Here is a 25330-nt window from a genome sequence, read left to right on the forward strand (position 1 = left end):
ACCGACTCACAAGGCCTTCATTCCCTATCTCACATCCAGGCTGGGTTTGCTACTGGAGTCCTCTACAGCACATGACTGGTCACTGTGCAGCTCGGGGGGCATCGCCAGTTATCCCACTAGAGAGAGGGAGATACCCGAGGCCCCTGTGCTAGGAATGGCAGAGCTAGAATTTACAACTGACCCCCTGGCTCCAATGACCCCCTCAGTCTAGAATGTTCTGTACTGCCCCTCACTTCTTTCATGGAGGGTCTTAATGATGGGAACACTGTCCTTGCGTGTCCTCTTGGCCATAGCATGGTAGTAGGCCCAAGGGACACTGCCTAATAATTCCCCAAATGGATATCTACCATGATTCAAATTCCAGGGAGAAAAGAACCCCCCAAAAGAGTCAAACAGCTTCTTTGGCAGTAAGTGCCGCTGAGGCCCCAGTTTTCGATACCCAGAATTAACATTAAACTGTAAGCTGCAATCCTCATGCCCCAAGCTCTCCAGTTTCTGAGTGACTGGAGTTCCCAGGGGGAAAAAAACTATCTGGTGGCTCTCCCAAATCTCATGGGAGTAGGAGTGGACATACAGAGCAGGGGATAGACAGGGTCAAAGCCAAAAGTCCACAGGGTTAGGGACAGAGCTGTGGGGTAGAGGGCAGGATGGGGGAGGAGGCCAGCCAGCACCTCTTTAAGCCGGTTCCCCCAAGCTCAGCTTCAGAAACCCCCTCCTTGTCGTGGGTCTTCTCACTTCGTGTCTGTCAAAGGAAGAGACAAGAAGGGTCAGTTCTGGTGACCAGTGTGTGACGGGAGATGATGGCAGACCAGTGTGAGAGCTGAGCCCAAGACTCCACACGTGAGTGCTCTCCTCTGGAGAGGAAGGCGCAGTCATAATCAATCTAAAGGGTCCACTGGTCATGTCTGGACCATTCCCTCTCACCCCCTTACAATAGCAATGTGAGCCAGGCTCAGATATCTGGGGTGCAAAGAGGGATCAACTGAGACAGAGCTTTTTCCATGACAGCTGCTATACAGTAGGTCATGACAGCGATTGTGAGGTTTTCCCACACTGGGTCTAGAGATGCAGCCCTCAGGGCCCATGAGTAAGGAGCAGTGCATCACTAGCCCTGTGGGCCCCTTGAAATCCTCTGCACTTCAGTTCCCCAGGGTAGGCATTTAGCTTTTGTAGCCCCATATCCTGAGAGGCGTGCCATTTCTTCACGCCGTCCCATGGAGAGATGACATGAGGGCCTGTATCAAACCTTTGTCCCTCTGCTCTGTGTTCTATGGACAGTCCCCTGACCTTATGCGTGAATTCCTCCAGTGTGACAAGACTGACCCCACTCAGGACGAGACCAGGACAATGAGAAACTGGGGCCCAGCGATGGAGAGTGACTCACCCAAGACCACCCAGCTATTTAGAAGGCCCGCTTTCTAGCGAGGTCTAACTGAACAGGCCTGGGGTTTCTCCCACAGCAGAGAACCCTTCCCAAGTCCAAATCCATGGGCAGGAGTCATGGGGTAATGACCCTGGGCCTAAGGAGCCAAGGGTGTAAGGAGGGTGTGGCTTATGGGACATATTTCCAATGAATTTTCTGGTGCAGTCGGGGCCAACAGAACGTGGGTGGCAGGGATGCCCTTACCTCTTTCCAGCTGTTGTCTTGCTTCTCCAGGTCCGAGTGCTTCAGGACCCAGGGCTCGGCAGCCTTCTGCAGCTAAGAAAGACAAAGAGTGTGTGCTGGTGGGCAGGGCTGCTCTGAGCAGGGTCCCTCCCTACTCTCAGTTCTATAGGCCACACAGCCCACAGCATGGGCCTGGCATTGGCTTCTCAGTAGACAGTAGCTCTGAGCCCCCACAAGGTGGATTTGGAAACCAGTAATACAAGCATCTACTGGCAGGCATCTTCCTGACCTGGCTAATAGTTAACAGGCACTACTGCTACACAACTACACTGCAGTCCACAGAACAGCTAGGGCAGCCGAGCAGTCGCTGTTTCATACAGGGACCCCGCTGCTGTGATCCTGCTGAGTCCTGAGGTGCTCCCTGGAGCACCACACTTCCAGGGGGTCCATTTGCATGTGCACATCAGTTCATTTAATCCCCAGAACAGCCACAGGAGCAGGCATGCCTGTGACTACTTCCAGGCAGCAGATGAGAGGACAGAGTCGACAAGAGGAAGGCCCGGATGTGAGCAGCCCTGGGATGACAGGCACTGCACCATCACTTCCCTTGACTTCCTCCATCCCTTCACAACTGGCTCCCACAGGGGGTGGGTGACTCACCAGTTCCCCAGGGCTTTCCCAGTGTTAGTAATCCTCATGTCCCCACCCCAAACCTTTCAGTTCTGAAAAAGCAAACTGGCTTTGCCTTCCACTTCCCAAAGGTCCAATGAAAATCCCAAGCAACACCCGGGTGGACAGGCTGGCTAGCTGTTTGCACTTGAACCCATGTTTCAAACTTTGCTTACTAGGAACCCAATGTAAGACAAACAGAGCGGGGGTGACAGCAAAAGTCACTTCAGCAGGAATGGACAGCAGTCACAGAGGAAGCTGTCAGGGGCACCTAGGAGCACTGTGCCATCTCTGTGGCTCTTTTATTCCCCTGGCTGCCCTGAGAGATAAGAAGATAGAACAGCCATCCTCCTCGTGTGGATGAAGCCCAGAGACCAGAGGGGATTTGATTAGAGCCAAGAGCCCCTTTGATGGTTTAAATAAAAATGAGCCCCTTAGGCTCATGGGAGTGGCACTATTAGGCGGGTTCGGCCTTGTAGGAGGAAGTGTGGCGCAGGGATTTGAGTTTTCAAATGCTCAAGGCAGGCCCGGTGTCACTCTCCGTGCAGCCTTTGGATCTAGATGTAGAACTCTCAGCCCCCTCGCCAGCACCATGTCTGCCGGCATGCCACTGTACTTCTCACCACGACAATAAGGAACTAAACCTCTAGACCCGGTCAACCAGCCCCGATTAAATGTGTCCTTTATAAGAATTAAGATGGTTAAGGTGACTCTTCAAAGGGAAGCACGCTGCTGACTAAGACACTCTTCCTATTGGCTGCTCTGCGGGTTGCTGCTGCCTGGTCAGAGGACGCTAGCTTTCCTATGGGAATCACTCTTGGCTCTTCCCTTTTCGGTCCTGGGTCTTGATAGGCCCCACTGATGGGCACATGATCGACCCCTGCTCAGTCAACTGCTACTGAGGAAACAACAGCCTTCGATGCTGCGGCTGCATCGAAGGAAGCTGGTGTGGCGGGAGGCCTGAATGGCGGCTCCCTCTGAGCGCTGGGCTGCAGCTCTCACTGCAGAGGAGCCTCACCTGACTGAGGCGGTTCTGCAGCTCCTTCACCTGCTGCTCCACCTGCTGCTTTTCTCCCTGCAGCCGCTCCACCAGCTGCAGCTTCTCCTGGCTCCAGTGGCGCTCGCTCATCTGCAGCTGCCTCGTCAGCTCCATGACGGCGCTGTAGGACTCTGCCAGGAGGTGTTGCTGCTCTTCCCGCTCTCGCTGCAGTGCAGCCTTCCAGTCGGGCCCGGGCCTCTCGCTGGCACCCTTCCCAGCCTTCAGCTCCATCTGCGGGAAGAAGCGCCAGCTAGCTGGATCGTGGCAGGGGACACTGGCCTTCAGGGACCCTCCGTGCGATGGACCCCTTTCTACATACAAGACAGATCCTCAACCCAATGTTCTCTTCCCAAGCCTCTGTAAGCAAGCACTACTTCCTGTCCCTCACTGAGGCTCCAAGGGGCCAGGTATGCATCCCGCATCCTGCTACAGAAGGCAGATGCCCCGGCTACTGATAACCATACATCTGTCAATTCTTACCAGCAGCGCCAGTTTCCACAGGTGGAAGACAGCTCTTTATTCTCCACCACTACCCCCTTGAAAGCTGGGCCCCACCTTGTCCCAGAGGCCCTGCACAGGGACAGAAACACATAATACACAGCATAATTTTCTCAGCCTAGCCCTCAGCATGGGGAGGCAGGAAAGAAACGTACAGCCTCAAGCCTCACAGGCCCCATGACCCGAGAATGCTGATTCTTACGGGGCTGGTCAGAGAGCAAGGGCTCCTGGGATGGCTTCACTTGTGAAGCAGTGAGGGGGGGTAGGGGAACTCTGGAAGGCGAAGCACAGGGCTCAGAATAAAGCAAGGAATCTCCACACACCAGGCGAGGGCGGAAACGCACCCATGGGGACTAGGCCGTCAGGAGCCTGGGGAGGAAGAGTGAGTCTGCTACTTAATACCTGGGAGAGAAACCTAACTCGGCCGGGCCTGCTTGGCCATCTGGCCAGCAGAGACTTCAGGGTGCCCGTCTCCCATGGCCACAGATGGCAAGGAAGGCACCCTGAAGCCAAGACGTGCTGGAGGAGGCCAGGGGCCCAGTCTGTAGAAGCACAAAGTTAGATCATTTTCTGAGTGAAAAGCCTGCCTTCTCATTTGTTGGGCCAGAGTTGGAAAACAACTTGCCCCCAGGCACGCAGCAGACGCCAGGCCCCTGGGGATGCTGCTGAGAGCGCCTTCAGTCAGGCTGGGTGGCTGGAGGGTTAGACCCATATTTGAGTATGAGGAACACATTAGAGCCAGTTAGCAGGGAGGGGCTGGGGTCCTTATGAGGAGGGAAGAAAGCAAATGAGGATCACAGCCTGCGGCGCCCAGGCAGGAGGATGCTGCCTAGTACCAAGTACAGGTGTCAGGTCTCGAGCTCATGTGTACTGTTTTTTTTTTTTTTTCATTTTTTGGTTTTTTGGATTTGGTTTTCTCGAGACAGGGTTTCTCTGTATAGCCCTGGCTATGCTGTCCTGGAACTCACTCTGTAGACCAGGCTGGCCTTGAACTCAGAAATTTGCCTGCCTCTGCCTCCCAGAGTGCTGGGATTACAGGCGTGTGCCACCACCGCCCGGCTATGTTTATTCTTGACATGGGCACAGTCACCTCAAAGACACCTGGTGACCCTGGGACCCACGGAGACATGGCAAAGCCATTTGTGCCACCATGGTGAGGCTCTTCCGTGTATGGGTGATGTTAACAGTGTATGCAGAAGATGTCCACCATACAACCCCCTCTAATATTCGCAGCCTGGAGACAGCTTCCCTACAGAGTGCTCCTGCCCAGATTAACTGAACTTGTCCCCTGATACTGCTGTATACCATAATCTCTGCCTCCTGGGTTATCTGCATTAGTGACCACCTCTGCCACTCTCACCAACTTCACAGTAAACAGGCTGAGCTTTCAGAGTACTGTGGTTTCTCCACAGAGAGTCCAAATCGCCTGATTGCAGCCTTCTGTGTATCCTTGCGTCTGTCTGTCTTTCCTTCGCTCTCTCAACCCTCTAGTCAGGTCTGTCAGGAACCGTGCTGGATGTGGCAAGCAGGTGGGCAGGAGCGTTCTGTGAGTGCAGAGTACAGCCTCCAGCCTCCATCCCTGTCAATCTCTGGTGCACATGGTGAAGTGCAGGGGGCCCTGTGCATCCTTAGCCCTCCTCCAAGACCCCACTGTCTAGCTCTGGGCTGGGAAAAAGGAAGGGAATGTCCCTGACAGCAGGGGGCTCACCTGCGAGGCGTGGCTCCTGAGCTCCGCCCGCTCTGTCTCCCAGGTGGCCTTGGCCTTAGCGAACTGCTGCTGAAGTTCAGTCAGACCCCGACGCTCATCCCGGAGCAGCCAACACAGCTCCTTCAGGGTGACCTTCATGTCGGCCAGGGTCTTGATGTATTCATTAGGCTGCCGACAGAGGAAGGCCTGGTCAGGAACTTTGTGAAGGCAGGGATGGTGGCCCTGGCATAGCTGACTCACCCAGGAGTCCAGCTGGGCCCTAGCAGCCTCAGAGAGTTCTCATCAGGTCCTCTCGCCAATAAAATGAGGCTGAAGGCCTGTCCTAAATAGCTGAGCTGCGAGTCTCATACACAGTGGATTCTCTTACAGGAGCAGCTACTCTGCCCAAATGCAGAGCAACAACTTCTCCAAGGCTTTGTGCCCCCCCCCCCCAGGCTTCAGGTCTCTCCTCTCTGAGCTGATGCCTCATGGAGTCCCTCAAATGATGGGTCCCAAGCCCCTGTCCTGGTTCCTCACACACTGTTCACACCCACTCCAGCTCTCTGTAGAACCTGGGGGTATGACTCCACAGCCCACTATGACCCGTGACTTGATTTGACAGTTCTTACCTAAGGCCTCTCTTTCTGTGACCCTGGCCTGGTATCCCCACCCTCCCGCAGTGTCCCACTGGCCAGCACCACCCCAGAACACCTTGCTATACCTCTGTACATGTGGCCATTTGGGTTCAATATGGTCTTTTTTCCATTCTGAATTTCACAAGCCCCTAGTCATCCATGGCAACACACGAGATGGGACCCCCATTCTCTAACACTGTTTCCTATACAACAAACAGATTAGCTGTTCCCCTTCTTGTGACTTCAGCCTTCTATCACTACCCTGGGATGACTGATGTCCCCCTAGCACTGAGCAACTGGTGGGCCAGAATCCAGGCACTAACCATCTGCAGACCTTGTGTCCAATCAGAGCTGAGAAGACAGCAGGAAGTGCTACTCATTAAGGGTAAGTAAGGCAGGACCAGAAGGGGTTAAACACACCGTGTTCTGGGTCCAGCTGTCCCCTGTGCAGGCCTTGTTATCCGAGTGCTGGGCGTTCATCTCCTCCTCCTCCATCAGCAGGTACAGTTCCTTCATGCTGTTCACCTGGTTCGAGAAACCACATTCAACAGGCTCAGCCTTCACAGGATGGAGACAGCAGCAAGCAGTCCAGATAGAAAGGGGACTGCATGGCCACGCCGGAAGGATGGATGGCTCAGGATGAACCAAAGCCCACCACTGACTCCCCACACCCGAACTGTGACCCACTCCCCAACCTGGTACTGTGCAGGCCGAGAAGCAGAACTCTCGTCCCATGGTCCCCTTCTTCCAGCCCCGGCTAAGGCTATGCTCGGCCATACCTCCAGGAAGTCATCCTCCTCGCTAGGCAGAGCCTTGCCCTGCCGCCAGCGCTTCAGGAACCACCGGAGCTTCATGAAGAGCAGCAGGAAGTTGTGCTTGAACTGCTGGGACTCCTGCACCAGTATGTTCTTCTCTTGACTCCAGAACTTCTGCTCCAGCCGCCGCTGGAGGCTCAGACTCTGCAGCTCAAACTCTCGCCTCAGCAGCGCCCTCTGCTGGTCTTCCTTCAGCTGTCAGGACAGGAGTGAGCAAGGGAGGCCAAGGTTGATTCCAGACCAAGGAGAGGGGAACACTAAGGGCAAGTGCCTACTGGGGAACCCTGCCAGGGCTTCTCCTGCCAGCAGCTCTTTGTATTCAGGGAAGAAGAACTCTCCAAAGCAGCAGCAGTGGATGGAGGGACAGCAGTCGCTAAAGTGCCCTCCATACAAGCACAAAGGCCTTGAGTTCACTCTCCAGAAGTCACACAGGAGAGCTCAGCCACCCAGCATAGTCTCACAGGTGAGCCCAGGTGCCGGGGTGTGTGTGTGTGGGGGGGGGAAATCCCATCTCAAAACCCTGAGCAACCCTGAAGAACATCTTTGGCCACCATCCTCTGAGCACCTACAGATAGATCATCAGGTGTTTCCCACACGCTCACACTGGCGAGTGGGGACTGCAGAGCGGGCGGGTGCAGAGCAGAGCAGGCGGGTGCAGAGCAGAGCAGAGCAGAGGCATGCTGGGTTAAGGCAGGCTGAGAAAGAGGCAGCAGCCTGGGGAGCAGCCTGGCTCACAGCTAAGGGAGCCTCAGGCCTGGGCTGTAGAGCTCTGAGCAAAGCACGTCTGCTCTGTGCCCCTGTGTGCAATCTGTCTGCCTCTTCAGCACGTCCTACCGTGCACCGCCAATCAGTAAAGTGGGGGCATTTCAGAGTATAAGGCTTGCAGGCTATGATGTGTTCAAGGTGGGTTATGTGGGCTGTCCAAGAGGTGGGTTCCACCCCTCTTTTTTTACATTTGCTTACAGTTTTATATGTGTATGGGTGGGCACGGCTGCCATGGCATGTGTGTGCTGGTCAGAGGACACACATGACCAGAGCACGTGAGCTCTCTCTCTCACTGTGTGGGTCCTGCAGATCAAACCAAGTTGTAAGGCTTGGTGGCAAATGTCTTTGCCCATCTCACCAGCCTCAACACTAAGGTTTAAAAAATGCTATTACAGGGGTTGGAGAGATGGCCCAGTGGCTAAGAGCACTGACTGCTCTTCCAGAGGTCCTGAGTTCAATTCCCAGCAACCACATGGTGGCTCACAGCCATCTGTAATGAGATCTGATGCCCTTTCTTCCGGAGTGTCTGAAGATAGCTGCAGTGTACTCATATACATAAAATAATGTGAATCTTTAAAAAAAGAAAAAAGAAAAGCTATTACAGAACCATCAAAACTGATACACAGCCAGGCTGGATATGGGCACCATTTCACAGACAGAAAACTGAAGCCAAAAGATGAGAAGAGAGCTGGAGAGATGGCTCAGTGGTTAAGAGCACTAGCTGCTCTTCCTGAGAACCGGGCTTCAAGTCCTAGAAGATCAAAGGAAACCTGATACTTCTGGTCTCTGCAGACACCTATATAGACGTGCATATACACACACACCTACACAGACATGCATATATATATATATATATATATATATATATACCCCTACACAGACATGCATATACACACACACCCCTATACAAACATGCATATATATATATATATATATATATACACACACACACCTACAGAGACATGCATATACACACACACACCTACACAAACATGCATATATATATATATACACACACCTACAGAGATATGCATATACACACACACACCCCTACACAAACATGCATATATATATATATACACACACACCTACAGAGACATGCATATACACACACACCCCTACACAAACATGCATATATATATATATATATATACACACACACACACACACACACACACACCTACACAGACATATATAAATACATGCACACCTGCATGTACACACATATAATTTAAAATAAAAAGTCTTTTAAATTTTTTTTTCTTTAAGAGATGAGGCTGGAGAGATGGCTCAGTAGTTAAGAGCACTGACTGCTCTTCCAGAGGTCCTGAGTTCAATTCCCAGCAACATGGTGGCTCAGAACCATCTGTAATGGGATCAGATGCCCTCTTTTGGTGTGTCTAAAGACAGCAACAGTGTATGCATATACATAAAATAAATAAATAAATCTTAAAAAAAGAAAAAGGAAGAAAAAAGAGATGAAACAAGAGACAGGCGTGGTGATGAATGCCTTCAATCCCAGCACTCGGGAGACAGAAGCTGGTGGATTTCTGTGAGTTAGAATCAACCCAGTCTAAATATCAAGTGGACAACCAGGGCTACATAGAGAGACCCTGTCTCAAACAAAGAATCAAACAGGCAAACAAAGCAAACCCCAGAAAGATTAAAGAGGCTCACTGTCACCTAGACACTATTATCATGTGCATGGCTCCAGCCCAGCCTGACAACCACAAACTCAGTGACACCCGGGCAGGGCGCAGGGGTGGGGAAGCTTGGGTTTCCCCTGTGTTGTCCCCTTCTGAGGACCCTGCTTTTAGTAGTGTTTGAGTTCTTTCTATGCTGGAAACAGAGGCCAGAGCCTCTCATATGAGGGACAAGTGGTCTATCAAAGAGCTATCCTATGGTTTTACCTTCCCTTCTGAGACAAGCTGTAGTAGGCAAAAAAAAAAAAAAAAAAAAAAAAAATGTGGTACAGACCCACCTGGACCATTTTCTGGTTGAAGCTGTCAGCCTCCTCCTTCCGGAGCTGCCGCTCCTGGGACAGCTGCTCTTGCAAGCCCCGGAGGCTGTCGTGGGCCTCGGCCAGGACCAGCTGAAGCTCCTTGATCTACGTGGGGTGGGGGCCGGACAGGAGGAGGGAGAAGACATAGGCTGTGGTCAAAGGACTGCAGTAGCAGGGAGTCAACAGTAAGCTGGACAGAGTCTCCTCTACGGGCACAGCACTGTCCTTGTCTAGGGGTCCTCAGGACAATTAACTGAAACAATACATGTCAAATCCTCCCACTATCATTTTAAGACATCTCTCCTGCAAATCTGCAGAAAAGAAAAATCCTGTGAAAACTAAATTTGAGTCACAAAGTCGTTCATAGACTCTTTAATTAGAATTAATTGATTAAATTTAATTGATTACTTATTTCTGATGTAAAGTCTCACAGGCTGGTCTCAAACTCCTGAGCTCAAGGGATCCTCTGAGTATCTGGGGCTACAGGTACTTGCCACTCACAAGCTAGTTCATTGTTTAGGACTAAAAATTTAGACGCAATTTAAAAGATAAGTGAGGTTTCAAATGTGTTTAATGGGTCTATATGTGTGAGGCTCCCTTCAGATGGACAGTTACAGAGGATGTGATGGAACAGAAATGTGGTAAGTCGGTGTGGTTAACTATATAATGATCTTGATTTCCTTTGTATCTTCATGTGATAATGCCGCTCAGAAATTTAATGGTGCTTATTTGTGGATTTCAGTGACTATGGAATAAGATCATTTTTAAAAAGTTAACCAAATTCTCCATTTTCTGGGAAAATTGTGTTTTAAAAGCATTTAGAGCTAAATGAAGTTAATTTATTCCAGGCCGATCAAGATGGCTCAGCAGATAAAGGTGCATGCAGCCAAGCATCGGGTCCCGAGTTTGATCCCTGGGACCCACACGGTGGGAGGAGAGAACCAGCTTCTATAAACTGTCCTCTGACTTATACACCATGTGCACATACATACACACTAAACAAACAAACAAATAAATGTAAAAAGTATTTTTAAAACCTGTTCTTTTGTAAGTCTTTTATAAGAGACTAGAAGGGAACCCAGAAGTCTAGAGTCTTCTTATGATTCTAGATGCTAATTATAAAACAGGGAGATCATGAGCTTGAGGCCAGCGTGGGCTACATAGCAAGAGCCTGTCTCAAAGCACCAAAAGGGAGAGAAAGGTGCTGACTCAAAGGGGAGAGAAAGGTGCTGTCCCAGGAGCGGCAGCTCTGGAAGGAGGGGGCTGACAGCTTCAACCAGAAAATGGTCCAGGTGAGAAGCCATAGGTACCTTTCTTCTTCCTTTCTCCCTCTCTGCCCTTCCCTATCTGTGTGTGCATGTGTACATGTGTGGTGCATGTATGCCCATGTGTGCATGCATGTGTGGTACAGGTGTCTATGTGTGCATGCACGTGTGTATGTTTGTATGTGTATGCATGTATGATGCATGTGTGTGCATATATGGTCCATGTGTGCACATGTGTATATATACATGTGTCTGCTTATGTGTGTATGTGTATGCATGTGTGGTACATGTGTGTGTGTGCATGCACACATGTGTCTGCTTGTGTATGTATGTAAGTGCATTAGTGCTGGGGATTGGGCACAAGGCCTCACACACGCTCAGCAAGTGCCTCATCAAGGGCTATAGCCCCATCCATCACTACTATGTTGTTATTCCCCTGTAACAAAATTTTTTAGATGCGATCAAGTGGGCGCGAGGCAGGCACATCACCGGAACCTGTGAGTTTTGAGGCCAGCATGAGCAACACAGTGGGACTCCATCTCAAAAAAAAAGTATGGTAACAGGAATGTTGATTCTAGCACACTGCACAGGAACAGAGAAGTGGAAATGGTCCCAGGCATAGCAGGTGTCCTGCTATGTGGCCAGTAATATCATTTGGCAATCTCGGCGGGGATATGAGGCATGTCTTGTACACCTGTTCTGTATTAAAAATCTTTGCAGATCTGGGCAAAGTGTCATGTGCCTGTAATCCCAGTTTTTGAAGTCGGAGGCAGGAGGATGGTGAGTTTGAGGTAAGCATAATCTAATTATTGAGACCCTGGCTCAACAAAAAAACCAAAAACCTCTTAAATAGAAGTTAGGCTCCTGCCCTTGCACACTGCTCTTGAATTGGGGGTTGGCACTGTGCTTAGTCATAGCTACTCAGTAAGAATGAAGGAAACTGAGTCAAGGTGTAAATGAGACAACACAAAGCATCTCAGATTGTCTCCTCCTCCTCCTCCCTCCCTCCCTCCCTCCCCTTCTCTATGTCTACCCATCTCCTGACTGGGATCAAAGCTAAGGCCTTCTGCACACTAAGTACAGAGCAGTACAGTTTGGCTCCATGTCTAGACAGCGCTTTTCCTCTTCCTCCATCTCCATGGTTATGAGGACGTCCAGACCACCTCACTAGGCAGTTGGACCCTTCAGTTCCAGGGAGTTTCCCAGGCTCAGGAGGACAGGGATCTCAAAGATCAGAGAATCTTAGCGACTCTGGGAATTCTAAGCGTTGCAGTGGGAAAGCCGGGCCCTGGGGAGTGGACCTGTCTGAGGTCTCACCATCAGGCCACCGAGTGACTCAGCACTCAGGTTCCCCGAGTCCAAGTGACTTGCTATGGACACCGTGCTCATCCTCACCCACAGAGGCCAGGCCAACAACCCTGTGAACGAGGGGCTGTTTCCTCCATGGCAACCTGACAATTTACGGGAGTGAAATGACTCATCCAAGATCTTACAACCAGCGCCTGGAGATTCACAACATGAACTCAGATAGCCTCAATGGAGAGGCCACTGCTCTCTGCTATTTTGGGATGGCCTCCAGTTCAGCGTCCCTGTAGCCTCAGCATCCTGACACTAGGATTACAGCCTGATACCTTGTCCACCTACCTTTCCCCTAACTAGACCATGGGATTGGTTCAAATCCCCCCCCCCTTTTTTTTCTTTTTCTTTTTTTGGCCTTGGCTATCAGAAGCTTAAAACCAAGCAGAAAGCTCAAAACCTCTGCCATCCTCCTCCAAGGGTCCCCCACCCACCCACCCACCTGCTTCCGGGAGGTCCTAGTCAACCAGCAGCTTACCTCAGAGGCATAGGAATCATTATCTTCAGCTCGGTAAGGCCTGAAGTTCCGACTAGGGTCAGGCTTGGACTCCAGGTCACCGGCGCGGAAGGCCTCTCGGATCCTAGGCTCCCACTCCAGCAGGTCTCTGAAGTCAGGTGGCTACAAGCAGAGGAGAGCCATGGGGAGAGGCCCAAGGAGTGCTCCAGAAGGTCCCCACCAGGCCTCAGCTCCCAAACAGGCTTTGTCCACATGAGAGGGGGCCTTGGTGAATCAGCCTTCCCAGGTCCCACGGTCACAACGCACTTGCATATTGCAAGATGAGCCATGGGGCAAGGGAAACCAGTAATTTTGTGAATGGCTCTTACGCAAAGCCTTCTGAAACAATTCCATCACCCTGCGACCTGTGAGGTCCCTACTCACTCTTACTTCAGGAGGGAGACTCAACGTGGCTCTTCCCACCTGTTTCCAGAAGCTATCTCAAGTCACAGAGCAGAGTTGAAGCTGCTACTGTACAGTCCTGGGCAGTGCAATGCCACACACCACAATCCCCTGCCGTTCTCTCGGGATGGAAACCTCACCCCTCCGTGCTCTCTGCAGCCCAGTCTTGCCTTGCTGCCCTGTTCCTTGGACCTACCATGTTCCTTCTATATCTCTTCAAGATCTAGGGCAAGTTGCTGGTTGATAAAAACCGTTTGTCACGTCCCATTCACAGGCTTGACATACTGATTTCCTCCTCACTAGGCAGTAAGGACCTTCAGAGTGGGAATTCTATTCCTGGTTCCGCATCCCACCCCTCCCATGCTAAGCATGAAGGGTAGGAGCTATCCACAAGGTATCCCAGCAAACGGACAGAGAATGCAGGGCATGAGGAGACATCTTGTCTAGCAACAGGAGCTATAACATGAAGTTAAGAGAGCAAAACCCACGCACATGAGAGGGTGTGTGGAGAAGGTTCAGAGGGCACTCGCAGGACACACGCAGTGCCTCAAGCATCTGAGATGTGCAACTGCAACAAGAAACTGCAGCTCAATCCTATGTTTTCGTTAATTTAATTTTTAAAATTTGTCTTGGGCGTTTTGGTTTGTTTCTGTTCTGTACTGGGGATAGAACCTGTGCTGCCTTTACCACTGAGCTTACCAGGTAAAGGAACTTGCTACCAAGCCTGACAACCTGAGATGATCCCCAGGACCATCTGAGAACCGACTCCTGTGACCAACACAGGTGCACAATGGCTCCCCCTGAAGCCTACAAATAAGTGTAATAATTTTAGCTACAAAAGAGATGGGAAGGGGCTGGAGAGATGGCTCAGTGGTTAAGAGAACTGACTGCTCTTCTGAAGGTCCTTAGTTCAAATCCCAGCAACCACATGGCGGCTCACAACCATCCGTAACGAGATCTGACGCCCTCTTCTGGTGTATCTGAAGACAGCTACAGTGCACTTACATATAATAATAAATAAATCTTTAGAGAGAGAGAGAGAGAAAGAGAGAGAGAGAGAGAGAGATGGGGAAAGGGGGGCTGCCCTAGAGCTCAGCAGCTAAGAGCCACTGGTGCTCTTCAAAAGGACCTGAGTTCAGCTCCTAGCACCCAGCTCTAGCTCACCACCACCTTCAACTCTAGCTCTGGGGGCTCCAGCAGCGTCCTCTGGCTTCTGTGGGTATACACAGGTGGCACACACATACACAAGCTCTCAAAAAATGTTTTAAAAAGAAGGGGCCAGGGATGTGGCTCAGTGGTCGGGTACTTGCCTTACATGTATGAGGTCCTAGTTTGTCTCCAGCACTGGAGGAGGAAAAGAGGGAAATCTAGCAAAAAGACAGGACCTCAGAACCAATCCCCATCCATAGTAAATGCATACTGGGCAGCTCACTGAGTCAGCAGGCTTATTCCTAGTTAGGTGGGAATAAATACATTTTTTTTCTACCTATGACAGCAAATAGTGAACACAGCCAGGCCCTGCTGTGTTTGGTTTATAGAATTCTATTCATATAAAGCTCAGAGGTGGATAAAACCAGGAGGTTATCCTGGAGAGCAGGGGGATTAGCCAGGGCTGCCTTGGGGCTGGTCATGTTCTAGGTGATGATCAGGATTGTTCCTGCAAGACAGTTGTAAAGTTGTGTAGATGGGGCTTTGTGTCCTTCTCTGTCATGTGCCTGGTTCAGAATATGTTTGTAATAAAAGTAACGGGACCCTGGCCTGTGGCATCTTACCTGGAAGTCAGAGCCAAGGTCTTTGGACAGCATGATCTCCTTAGCAGGCCCCTGGGAGCCCAAGGCAGGCAGAGCAGGGAAGGGCTCGGGCTGCTCCTTGCCGGAGCTCCCCAAGGCCACATCTGCCTTGCGGGTGAAGGCGTTCAGCTCCTGTTGCAACACACTCAGGCGCACCAGGATGGCACGGATGAGCTTGGCATCCCTGGGGCCCTCGCTGTTGTCCGGCGCCTCGTGCAATCGCAAGTCAGCACACTCATTGTCCAGGCACAGGCGGAGGCCGACTGAGAAGCCATTGGCATCAGCCACCAGGACGTCGATGGCCTTGCTGACCAAAGCGGCCTGCTCCCGTAGGCCCGGCAGCGCCTCAGCCTCACGGGCCCTGCAAAGCCGGGAGGCGTGAGGCTCCAGCGTCTCGCCCAGAGGGGCAGGCACGCACTGCGCGGAGTCCCCAGCCTCAGCGTCCGTCTCCAGCATGGGGCGCGTGCTCTGGCAGGAGGCCAGGTCACAGCGCTGCAGGTTGGAGAGGAGCACGCGGTTCTCGTACTGAAGTTTCTTGACCTTGCCGCTCAGCTCGCCGATCTGCAGCTTGGCGGCCGCCAGCTCCTCCTGCGAGGGCTCGCTGAGCACCGAGCAGCTGTCCTCCGACAGAGTCACGTCCAGCTCGTGCTCCGAGCGGTATTTGGCCAGCTCGTTCAACAGCAACTTGTTCTGGTCCTCCAACTCGGCCGAGGAGCGCCGCAGCAGCTCAGCCTCCTCTTCCACGAACTGCAGATGTCGCCGCAGCTCGGCTAGGCTCTCCCCACACTCGCCACCGAGAGAAGAGAAGGCCAGCCTGGCCTCGGGACCCCCGCCACCTCCGTGGTCCTTCATGTCGTCCATCTCGGCCCGCAGGCCCCGGTTCTCCACCTCCAGCTCCACGATGCGCCGGCTCAGCAGGTTGGCCTCCTCCTCCACCAGCTTCAGGTGCACCTTCAGCTCAGTCTCCCGCGAGTGCGGAGCGTCCGCCAGCTCCTCTGCAGACAGGGCTGCGTCCAGGTCCCCGTAGAGAGACCGGTACTTGAGCAGTTCCTCCTTCATGCTGTCGTTCTCCTTAGCCAACTTGGTGAGCTTCTTGCACATGAGGGCCGACTCCTCCTTTGCAAAATGCAGCTGGCACTTGAGGTCTGCACTGTCCTCCTGCAGCGGACACAGGAGACAGGCAGCAACAAGGAAGGTTATGTCAGCGTGGACCCAGCTACAGGATTCTGGGCTGCACTGACTGTGGGAGAACACAGGGGTGAATCAACTTGGCTCTCAAGGCCTGGAGGCCACAGGATAGGGAGCAGGGACATTGATAGTAAGAGACCAGGACACACTACCTCAACCTGGAAGTCAGGGAGCAAGTGACAGTCGGACATGTGCCTGTAGCCATTCCTGCTAGAGCTGCCCCATCTATCAAAGTAGGCAGCAACATTGTTCTCATGTGATGACTGTTAAATGGGAAAACGCACAAAGAGCCCCGAGCCCTGGCTGCGTACAGGATTCTGGCCTGTGCACAGCATGGCGCTTTTATCCAGTTCTTACAACAAATCCACAGAACAAGAAGGAATGAGGAGACAGACTGCAAAGCTGACGTGATTTGTCTCAGTCAGGTGGCAATCAAGCTGCGGAGGGACCGATTAACCTTGGCTCTATCTGTCCCTAGGTTGGGTCATCAACTTGTGGGTCCAGGAGTGTCCAAGGACGGGGTCAGAGTGGGCTTGAAGGAACTGAATGGGGAAGTCGAGAAAATGCATAGGGGAAGAAGTTGGGGCAGGAGAGACATTGGGAAGGGAAGGGGCCCTCTGGGGACTACCCAGAACACTTAGAGTTGCTCAGGGCATCCAAACTGCAAACTGCAGCGTGCGTGAGGGGGGTGCTGAGGTCCTACCTGTGTGGTAGGCTTCTTTTCTGTCTTCCCCAGAGATCGGGTTCCTCTTTTCTTCAAGGAATGCTAAAGGGAAAGAAGAAAGCAAACTGAAGGGTCACACAGATGACACACATCCCAAGTGGCATCACAAGACAGTGGGTCCCAGCTCAGGCTGTACGTGTCAATCAGCACCCACGGCTGAACCAGGGACCACCGAGCACCTTGCACAGCAGAGACTGACCGCAAGTACTGGGAGAAATGACTAGACACTGGGCGTAGGGGTGCAGAACCGCACTGCACCCCACCTCACAATACAATCCTATTGGTGAGGCTCTAGTTAAACAAGAAGGTTCACTGGTTGCTGGCATCAGTGGAAGCCCCACAGGAGGGAATTTGAGGAAACGCTACAGTAATTAGTGCTGAAGTTACTTGCTGTTTAAAAAGTCGTTCACTTAGACCCATGATTCCACTGAACACTTCCTCCCGGGAGAGGATGTTTCACGCCAGCAGCCTTTGAAACCACAGTTAGTTGCTTTCAATTTTCTGAATTGAGCTGCCCACTTGGATTTCTGAAAATGCTCCCGGGTGACTTTAAATCCAATGCTCACCCCCAACCCTCACTTCTCATTCCCCACCCTAGAAGGCAAGCCACCGACATAAAACAAACTTTGTTTAAAATGTATTTGTATTTTATGTGTATGGCTGTTTTGCCTGCATGTATCTTTGTGCATCACAGGTGTGCAGTGCCTATGGAAGCCAGAAGAGGGCGCTGGATCTCCTGGACCTGGAGTTACAGATGGCTATGAACTGCCATGTGGTGCTGGGAATTGAACTTGGATCCTCTGGAAAAGCAGCTCTTAACTGCTGAGCCATCTCTTCATCCCTGCAAGTCCTATTTTGCTGAAACAAGAGAGGGGTTAGGGACTTGACCAGAGTTCTATAGCAAATACAAAGCCAACCTGAGACCAGCTCTTGACATAGCTCTTGATTGGGTTCCAAAAGTTGGCAGGAGAAAACACAGCTATGATTAGGGCCAGCATGGAGCTACCCTAGTGGTTTTCAGCCTGCATACAGGGGAGAATTATCCAGGGAAATTAAGAAAATACCAATAACCAGGCACCACGTCAAAGATACTAGAATAACTGGCCTGGGGTATGTCTCAGCCATCAAAGTTTAAAGTAGCTTCCCAGGAAAGCAGGCTGGCTCTATCATGTGTGTAAGCATGTCCGCATGGGTGCACATGTGTGTGTACATGTATGTGCGCATTTGTGTGCATATATGCATATGTTTTCATGTATGTGCAGACTAGAGGATGACCTCAGGTATGTGGTCAGAACATCTCCACCATTTCATCTTGTTTTTCTGAGTCAGGGTTGTTCATTTGCCTGGATTACACTAGGTTGGCTGCTAGGGAGCACAGGGTGCTGCTAGGGAGCACGGGGTTCCTTCCTAAGTTTGGGGCTTGCTGGGGGTGGGGGAGGTGTTGTTCTTATTGATTTGTTTTTGTTTTGTTGCTGTTGGTTGCTTTTTGTTTTTGTTGGTTGGTTGGTTTCTCATGACAGGGTTTCTCTGTGCAGCCCCTGGCCATCCTGGAACTCACTCTATATAGCAGGCTGGCTTTGAACTTAGAAATTCGCCTGACTCTGCCTGCCAGTGCCGGGATTAGAGACGAGCTCCACCATCACCCGATGAGAGTCTGGTGTCCTCACATCTTCTTGGCCCACTCTAAGTGAGAACTTTGGGAACACAAAGGAGGCAGGAAGTTTGAATACACCAGGCTACCAAAAGAGGACTTGGGTGTGTGTGTGTCACAAAACAAGTCCTTTCACCAGAGCTGGTGAGAGCTGGCAAGGCCCTGGAAGGGAGAGCTCAGAGCGAGACTCCCATGGAGTGATGAGGTGGTGCTCTGGGTCAGACTCAGGCTTGACATCGCAGGTTGAGTGGTGCCTTGGCTGTGATGTCAGTTCTGGAGAACCCACACACTGAGGACCCATGACTTAGGAGATCACAGCTCCACCGAGGTCTCCTGATCCCAGAAAGGAAGCAAAGATCCCGGGCTACCTCAGGACCCCAAGAGGTTCAAGCTATCACATATGTACCCATGAGATGATATAAAACGTCAGTAGGAACGACTGGGGGTCACGACACTGGCTGACACAAAGCCGGAACACTCTGTGAAGGGAAGGAAGAAACCTACAAATAAAGCCTCCAACCCAATATGGCCTCCAGATGAGGAATAGAGGAACAGACTGCAGTGTGTCCACGTGGTAAAAACTTAGTCATGAAAGGAGCAGGATCCTGACACCCAGGCAGCACGGGCGCCGTGAAGACACCACGTGGCCAGGCCACCCTGACATGGCAAGCACTGCTGTGTAACAGTTTCCACCCAGCTTAAAACAGTCCATCCTACAGAAAGTTCCTTACGCAGGAAGACAACTCAAAGTAGGTTCAGGAAGTTCCTGAAACTGACCAGATTCATTTTTCTGCCAGAATAAGCAATAAAAGCTGAGAGTCTCTCTCACATGATGTGAAGCTGAATTGCGACGAAGACTCTTAGTGGAGAAAAGCTGCAAGGAAGACTCTGAGAGCAGGTCATCTGCCTGGAAGAGGCTTAGACCAGAGTCACTAAGAAAGGACACGCTCTAACCTGTTGAGCTGCCTACAGGCTGTGCAGTATGCTCCAGGTTCCCAGCTTTTGTGGGCTGTCACCTGTGCTGGGGTGAGCCTTGGTGATGCAGCGATCCGTGAGTCACTTCTGTTCCTGTAAGAAACCCCTCACCCACATTCCTGTAAGAACTCCAGTAAAACCTGTTGTTTCACAATGTTGGACTATGGTGATATCCGTACTTTGACTTGTCATGGGATCCTTATCTGAAGTGAACAGATGTATGTGTTGTGTCTCCCCAGGAAAAGTTTTGCCACATAGCAGGCACATACCATCAGGTTTCATTTCCATAAAATATCCAGACCATGCAAATTCTCAAAGAAGGAAAATACATTAATGGTATCCTAGAGTTGGGAGGGAGTTAGGGAATGGGAAAAGGCTACTAATAAGTGTGAGGGGTTTTTTTAAGGGTGTAGCAAAAAGGTCCTGGAATTAGGCAGTGGGAATGGATACACAACTGTGGGATCCACTAACTGTGCAGTTTAATAGGGCAAACTGGGACCAGGGATATAGCTCAATAGTAGAGCATCTCGCTGGCATGGGTTCAGTTCCCAGCACTGCAAATAAAAAGGGCAAAGGCAGACTTCATAGTATGCGAATTACATCTCAATAAAATGTTACTCAGAACCCAAAACTGGAGAGCTGTGCATAGCAGTACACATCTGTAATTCCAGCACCTGGAGACAGAAACAGGGCGGATGCCATGAGTTCAAGGCCAGCCAGGGCTACACAAAGAAATCCTATCTCGAAAAACATAAATTAACACCTCCCCCCACGCCTCCAAAGCCAGCCAACCAACCAACCAACCAACCAACAAACCCAGCAAAGCCATACGTTGAGTATATAAAGCCACGCCCCTGTCATACCCATCCTTCTCCCCTCCCTGAGGGATCTTTGCCAACTGACACCTGTGGAACGTGTTCTAAACCTTTGGCCCTGTGTTTAAGGTTGAAATAGATAGTGCTGTTTGGGACTTTCCTTCCTATGCTTATTTGATTCTGTGACTTAGTTTATTTGTTTGTTTGCTTTAATACTGAGCACTTCAAACTGAAGAAACCCCGAAGGCATCCAGCATTTTAACAGGCTATATCTATGCAACATGATCCTGCACATTCCAGAAACCCTGTGTGCAACTTAAGCCCATCTTTATTTTTTAAAGACACAGAAAAGCATGCTGTTAAACACAGAGAGAGAGACCTAGAGGACCACAAAGCAAAATGTTAGTCCCGGGTTAGGCAGATGAACAGGGAGTGGCCCGGTAAGGCTGTCATTATTTTGTATATGTTTGTACTAGGCCTGTCATTTTTAATAGACTCCGCCTATTCACATGGTGAAAGTTCAGAGAGCACAAAAGAGGAACAGAGGGGAGCAGGAGGTCCCCGGATTCCTGCCCTGGGGGCAGGCAGTGTAGCCAGAATTTGCTGGAACCTTCCTCAGAGTTATGCCAGGTATGCGTTTATGTGTTTTTGTGGCAGGATTTTTGCCTCATTAAGTTTATATTGCATTTTTAAATTTAAGGAAGCATAACACATATACATAAAAAATAATGTGTGTGAATATACAGAAAATCCTATGGGAAGTGTGTGTTCACCTCCCAAGTAGGAATCCCAGAGTAGTGGACTGCAAGAACCTCAAAAGAGCTCTCTCTCCTTGGGGCTTAGAGCGTTCTTTCACTGTTGTGAATCTGTTGTGGGCAGGGAAGCACCTAATGAGCATTTCTGTGTTCTCTGAGAAGCCTTTCCAGCAGGCAGGCTAAGGCAGCAACCTCACAGGATAGAAGCAGGCAGAGAGAGCGAGGCCGTGCCTGGGGTTGGGTTGGGAGGCCACACTAGAGTGGTTCCGATCATTCTGCCTTGGACTGCCCCTCTCCCACTGCGTAGAAACCTTTTGGGTTCCTACACTGCCCTGAGCTTAGGAGGGAAACCAAGGCAGACCACCCTCCCTCTGTTGAGTGGTAGTTGGCCCAGTAACTGGGGGACTGTCTTGTCCCTCAAGGGAGCCAAGGTCTGTCAGAGCCTTTGTCTGGCTCTAGGCCTGTGGACAGTGTATCAGGACACCAGCGAGAACGAAGCCACAAGGTCCAGGAGGACTCAGCCCAAAGGCAGATTCCCCATCCCTCCACACGCCACTATGAGCAGCCTGGGTGACACTGATGAGAATCACTAGCCAACCCTTCCCAGCAGGAGCCTGGGGTCTGTCTTCCCCAGAAGTCTCCAGGCAGCGCCCTAAGTTCAGGAGAGAGCTGTCTAAACTCTGTCCCCAAGACCTCCTGAGCTTCCTGGCCGCTGACTCACCAAATGTGAAGGGGTGACCTTATAAGTCTTGCTGAAACCAGATTGCTGTGTGCACAGAACTGACCATAAAGGGGACCTGGATTGGGGGGGGGGGGGGGACGACATCTTTAGAGTGAGGTGTACTCCTTGCAGCCTGACCAAAATGCCAGGCAGACAAGTCATATAGTCCCTGGAGAGACCACCACTTGGGTGGAGAAAAAAATTAAAAAATTTAAATTGTATAGCATGTGTATGTGTTATGATATAAAGGTGTGGTGTATCCACACCCTTGTACACGCGTGGAAGCCAGGATGTCAGGTGTCCTGCTTTGTCCCCTTGCTCCTTTGAGACAAGGTTTCCCACCTAGCCTGGCGGCGAGCAAACCTGTCACAGGTCTGTCTGGGATCGTGCCCAGCTTTTCATGTGGGCTGTGGAGATTTGAACTCAGACCATCATGCTTACTCAGCAAGGTCTCTTAGCATTACAGCCACCCTGAAGCCAGGAAAAATAAGTATAGACGCAACGGTTTTCAGTGTGGCTGTTCCTTGCACGTACAGCTGCCAGCTCTGTGGGGAGAGCCTCTGTGAGAGGCAGCGAAGGCTTCTCCAGGCCCATAGCCAGTGGCTGGTTGAGATGCTGACGATAATGGTACACACTGTTTAGCAAGTGCCTACTCTATGCTGAGCACTTCCCAGCCTGCCTCATTTAATCCTCACAAACACCCCCGGGCTGTAGGGACTGATTTTCCCTTTCTGCAAACAGAGCAAGTAAGCACTGAGCAGCTGTGCCATCTGCCCGAGGTGGCAGTCACTCTCAGGGAAACGGCAGAGCCGAGAAGATTCCATACCCAGGCCCACGTGGCTCCTTGGCTGGGTTTGCTCTGCAGCCCGCCCGCACGCACGCACGCACGCACGCACGCACGCACGCTGCGGCCAGAACACACTGTACAGCGGTGGAACCAGGCTTCTCCCCAAGTGGATGGAGATGCTCTTCCCACCCAACAAGGAGGGAACCCAGGCGAGGAGTCACAGGTTCCGGGAAAGGCCCCTGATGAGTCAGGAGCAGAGCGGCAGCTCTGTGAAGAGTCAGTGTGCGTGTGGAGACCCGGGCCCGGGGTTTGAATCCCCTACTTACCTTTCCCCAGGTCTCATCCACAGACGGCAATTCTGCTACTATGTACACACCCAAGAGAAACACGTACAGGATCATAAAACCTTGACCATGAAAGTCCATCGCAGCATTATTTATGACAGCAGAAAAACAGAAGCCACCCAAATATCTATCAAATATAAGGCACTCTACCCACACAACAACCATGAAAAAAACACAAGTTCCCTCAACATGGATGCCCAAGCTCTGAAAGCCTTGTTCTAAGTAGTAGCTCCCACCACCAATGACCACGCATTGCTCAATTCCATTTTAATGCAATCTCCTGATTGGATGCATCAATAGAGACAGAAAACAGGCCAGCATTTGCCAGGGGCTGGGGTGGAGAGCGACTGCTAACAGGTGTGGGCTTACTTAGAAGAGTAACGGGAGCTTTCTGGAATTCGGTCATGCTGGTGACAGCACCCCAACCTATGAAACTGTAAAATGGTGTACTCTGTGATCACTGAATTAAATTGTGATTTTTAAAATGTCCAAGGGGTAGAACCTACAAAGCAGGGGCAACGGAGGGTTAACCGGCAGGAAGGCGCACGGGCAGGGCTGGGAGCGGTGCCTGGCACAGGGTAAGCTCAGACACAGTGGCTATGTTAGGACAAATCACACTCACACTGGCTTTCTGCCTGAAGACAAGGGGGTGATGGTGGGGATGGGGGGCAGCTGCTGTTAGATTCTGAAGCGGCAGCCCAGCTGGGCCACGGGGCCACCGCAGAGAGCAGTGGGGACATGCCACCTCCCTTCTGTCTCGCCAAGAGCTGTCTCCACAGCAACAGCAACAGCTCATGGCAGGGGCTCCCATTCCCAGCCGGGTGACAGCATCACCTCATCAACCTGTCAGGGCGGATCCCCAGGATAAGACTGTAGCTCTGGCAGAAGTGCTGAGGGACCCTTGTCTCCATAGTAACCATGTCAGGAAGGAGAGGGCGGAGGAGAGGGCAAACGGCCAATAATCAGGCTCTGGAGCCAGCCCCGAGCGCAGGGAGGTTACACCAGGCTGCAGGCTTCTGTTTCCCAGGAGTGAGAGCTGGCTTCTTCAGTGCCTACTCCGTGTCAGGGTCCATTCTAGGCTCTTTACATTAAAACCCTAAAATTTACATTTAAAGTTCTAAGAATAGGGATGGTGAGACAACTCCGTGGATAAAGGCACCTGCCACCAACCCTGTGACCTGAGTTGGATCCCTGGGATCCAGGGAGTGGAAGAACAGAACCAACTGCTTCAAGTTGGCCTCTGACCACCGCATGCCTACAATGGAGCACATATGCAGACACAGAGACAGACAGACAGACAGATAGGCAGACACAGATACATACACACACATAAAATAAAGTTTTCAAACGTCATAAAAATTTTAATCTCACAAGTAATACCAAGCACAATCATGGTCTGTTCTGCTTGTCAGGTCAGGGTCTTACTACTGTGCTGCCCCAGACCTCAGCCGTCTTCTCCCTGAGGCTTGCTTCCCTGTAATGGGACTATAGACCTCCTCATCATGTCTACTTTAAGTACTTTCTTTTGAGGCACTGTCTCCTGTATCCCAGGCTTTCCACACATTTATGTAGCCAAGGATGACCCTGAGCTTCTAATTGTCATGTCTCCGTCTCCCGGGTGCTGGGGTTGCAGATGTGTGGAGCCACGCCCATTTTATTTGGAGCTGTGTATTGACTCCAGGAGCTCGTTCACCCCAGGCAAGCACTCAGCTGACTGAGCTACAGTCCGATCCATTTTTATTTTAGTCTTTGGTTTTGAGAAAGTCTTACATTGTAGACCAGGCTGGCTCTGCCCCCTAACTACTGGGACTGTACATTCTTATTATTTAATTAACCCCCAGGGAGCTGGAGCGATGCCTCAGCAGGCAGGAACACTTGCTGCTCTCGCAGAGGACTAGTTCCAGTCCCAGCTCCCACGCTGAGAAGCTTACAAACACTGTAGTTCAAGTTCCAGGGGTGCCAAGGCCATCTTCTGGCCTCTGCAGAAGGACACACGTGGTGCACAGTCAGACAAGCAAGCAGACACATATACCACACACATACACACACACATATACACATACACACACACATATACACACATACATACATACACACACATACACGTATATACACGCACATATACACGCACATATACACATATATACATACACACATATACACACATACACACACATATATACACATATAGACACACAGAGATATATACACACATGCACACACATATACACACAAATATATACACTCACACACACACATATATATACACATACATACACATACAGATAAACACACATGGTGCACAGTCAGATAAACAAGCACACACATATGCCACATATACATAC

General features: G+C 51.1%; 1 protein-coding gene across 1 annotated transcript in view; it reads right to left on the reverse strand.

Annotated features, from left to right (window-relative positions):
- The window catches only part of Soga1 (suppressor of glucose, autophagy associated 1), a 68469-nt gene that overhangs the window by 15733 nt on the left and 27406 nt on the right, over positions 1-25330 (reverse strand). Inside the window, exons 4-13 of the mRNA XM_052184118.1 lie at positions 16917-16979; positions 15008-16183; positions 12816-12956; positions 9696-9821; positions 6914-7144; positions 6555-6659; positions 5521-5688; positions 3294-3545; positions 1628-1699; positions 672-742 (exon numbers count right to left, since the gene is read on the reverse strand). Of these exons, the coding sequence (XP_052040078.1) occupies positions 672-742; positions 1628-1699; positions 3294-3545; positions 5521-5688; positions 6555-6659; positions 6914-7144; positions 9696-9821; positions 12816-12956; positions 15008-16183; positions 16917-16979 (2405 nt within the window). The remainder of the gene's footprint in view (positions 1-671; positions 743-1627; positions 1700-3293; positions 3546-5520; positions 5689-6554; positions 6660-6913; positions 7145-9695; positions 9822-12815; positions 12957-15007; positions 16184-16916; positions 16980-25330) is intronic.

The sequence above is a fragment of the Apodemus sylvaticus genome, chromosome 5 (genome assembly GCF_947179515.1).
Source record: "Apodemus sylvaticus chromosome 5, mApoSyl1.1, whole genome shotgun sequence".
NCBI classification, from domain to species: Eukaryota; Metazoa; Chordata; class Mammalia; order Rodentia; family Muridae; genus Apodemus; species Apodemus sylvaticus.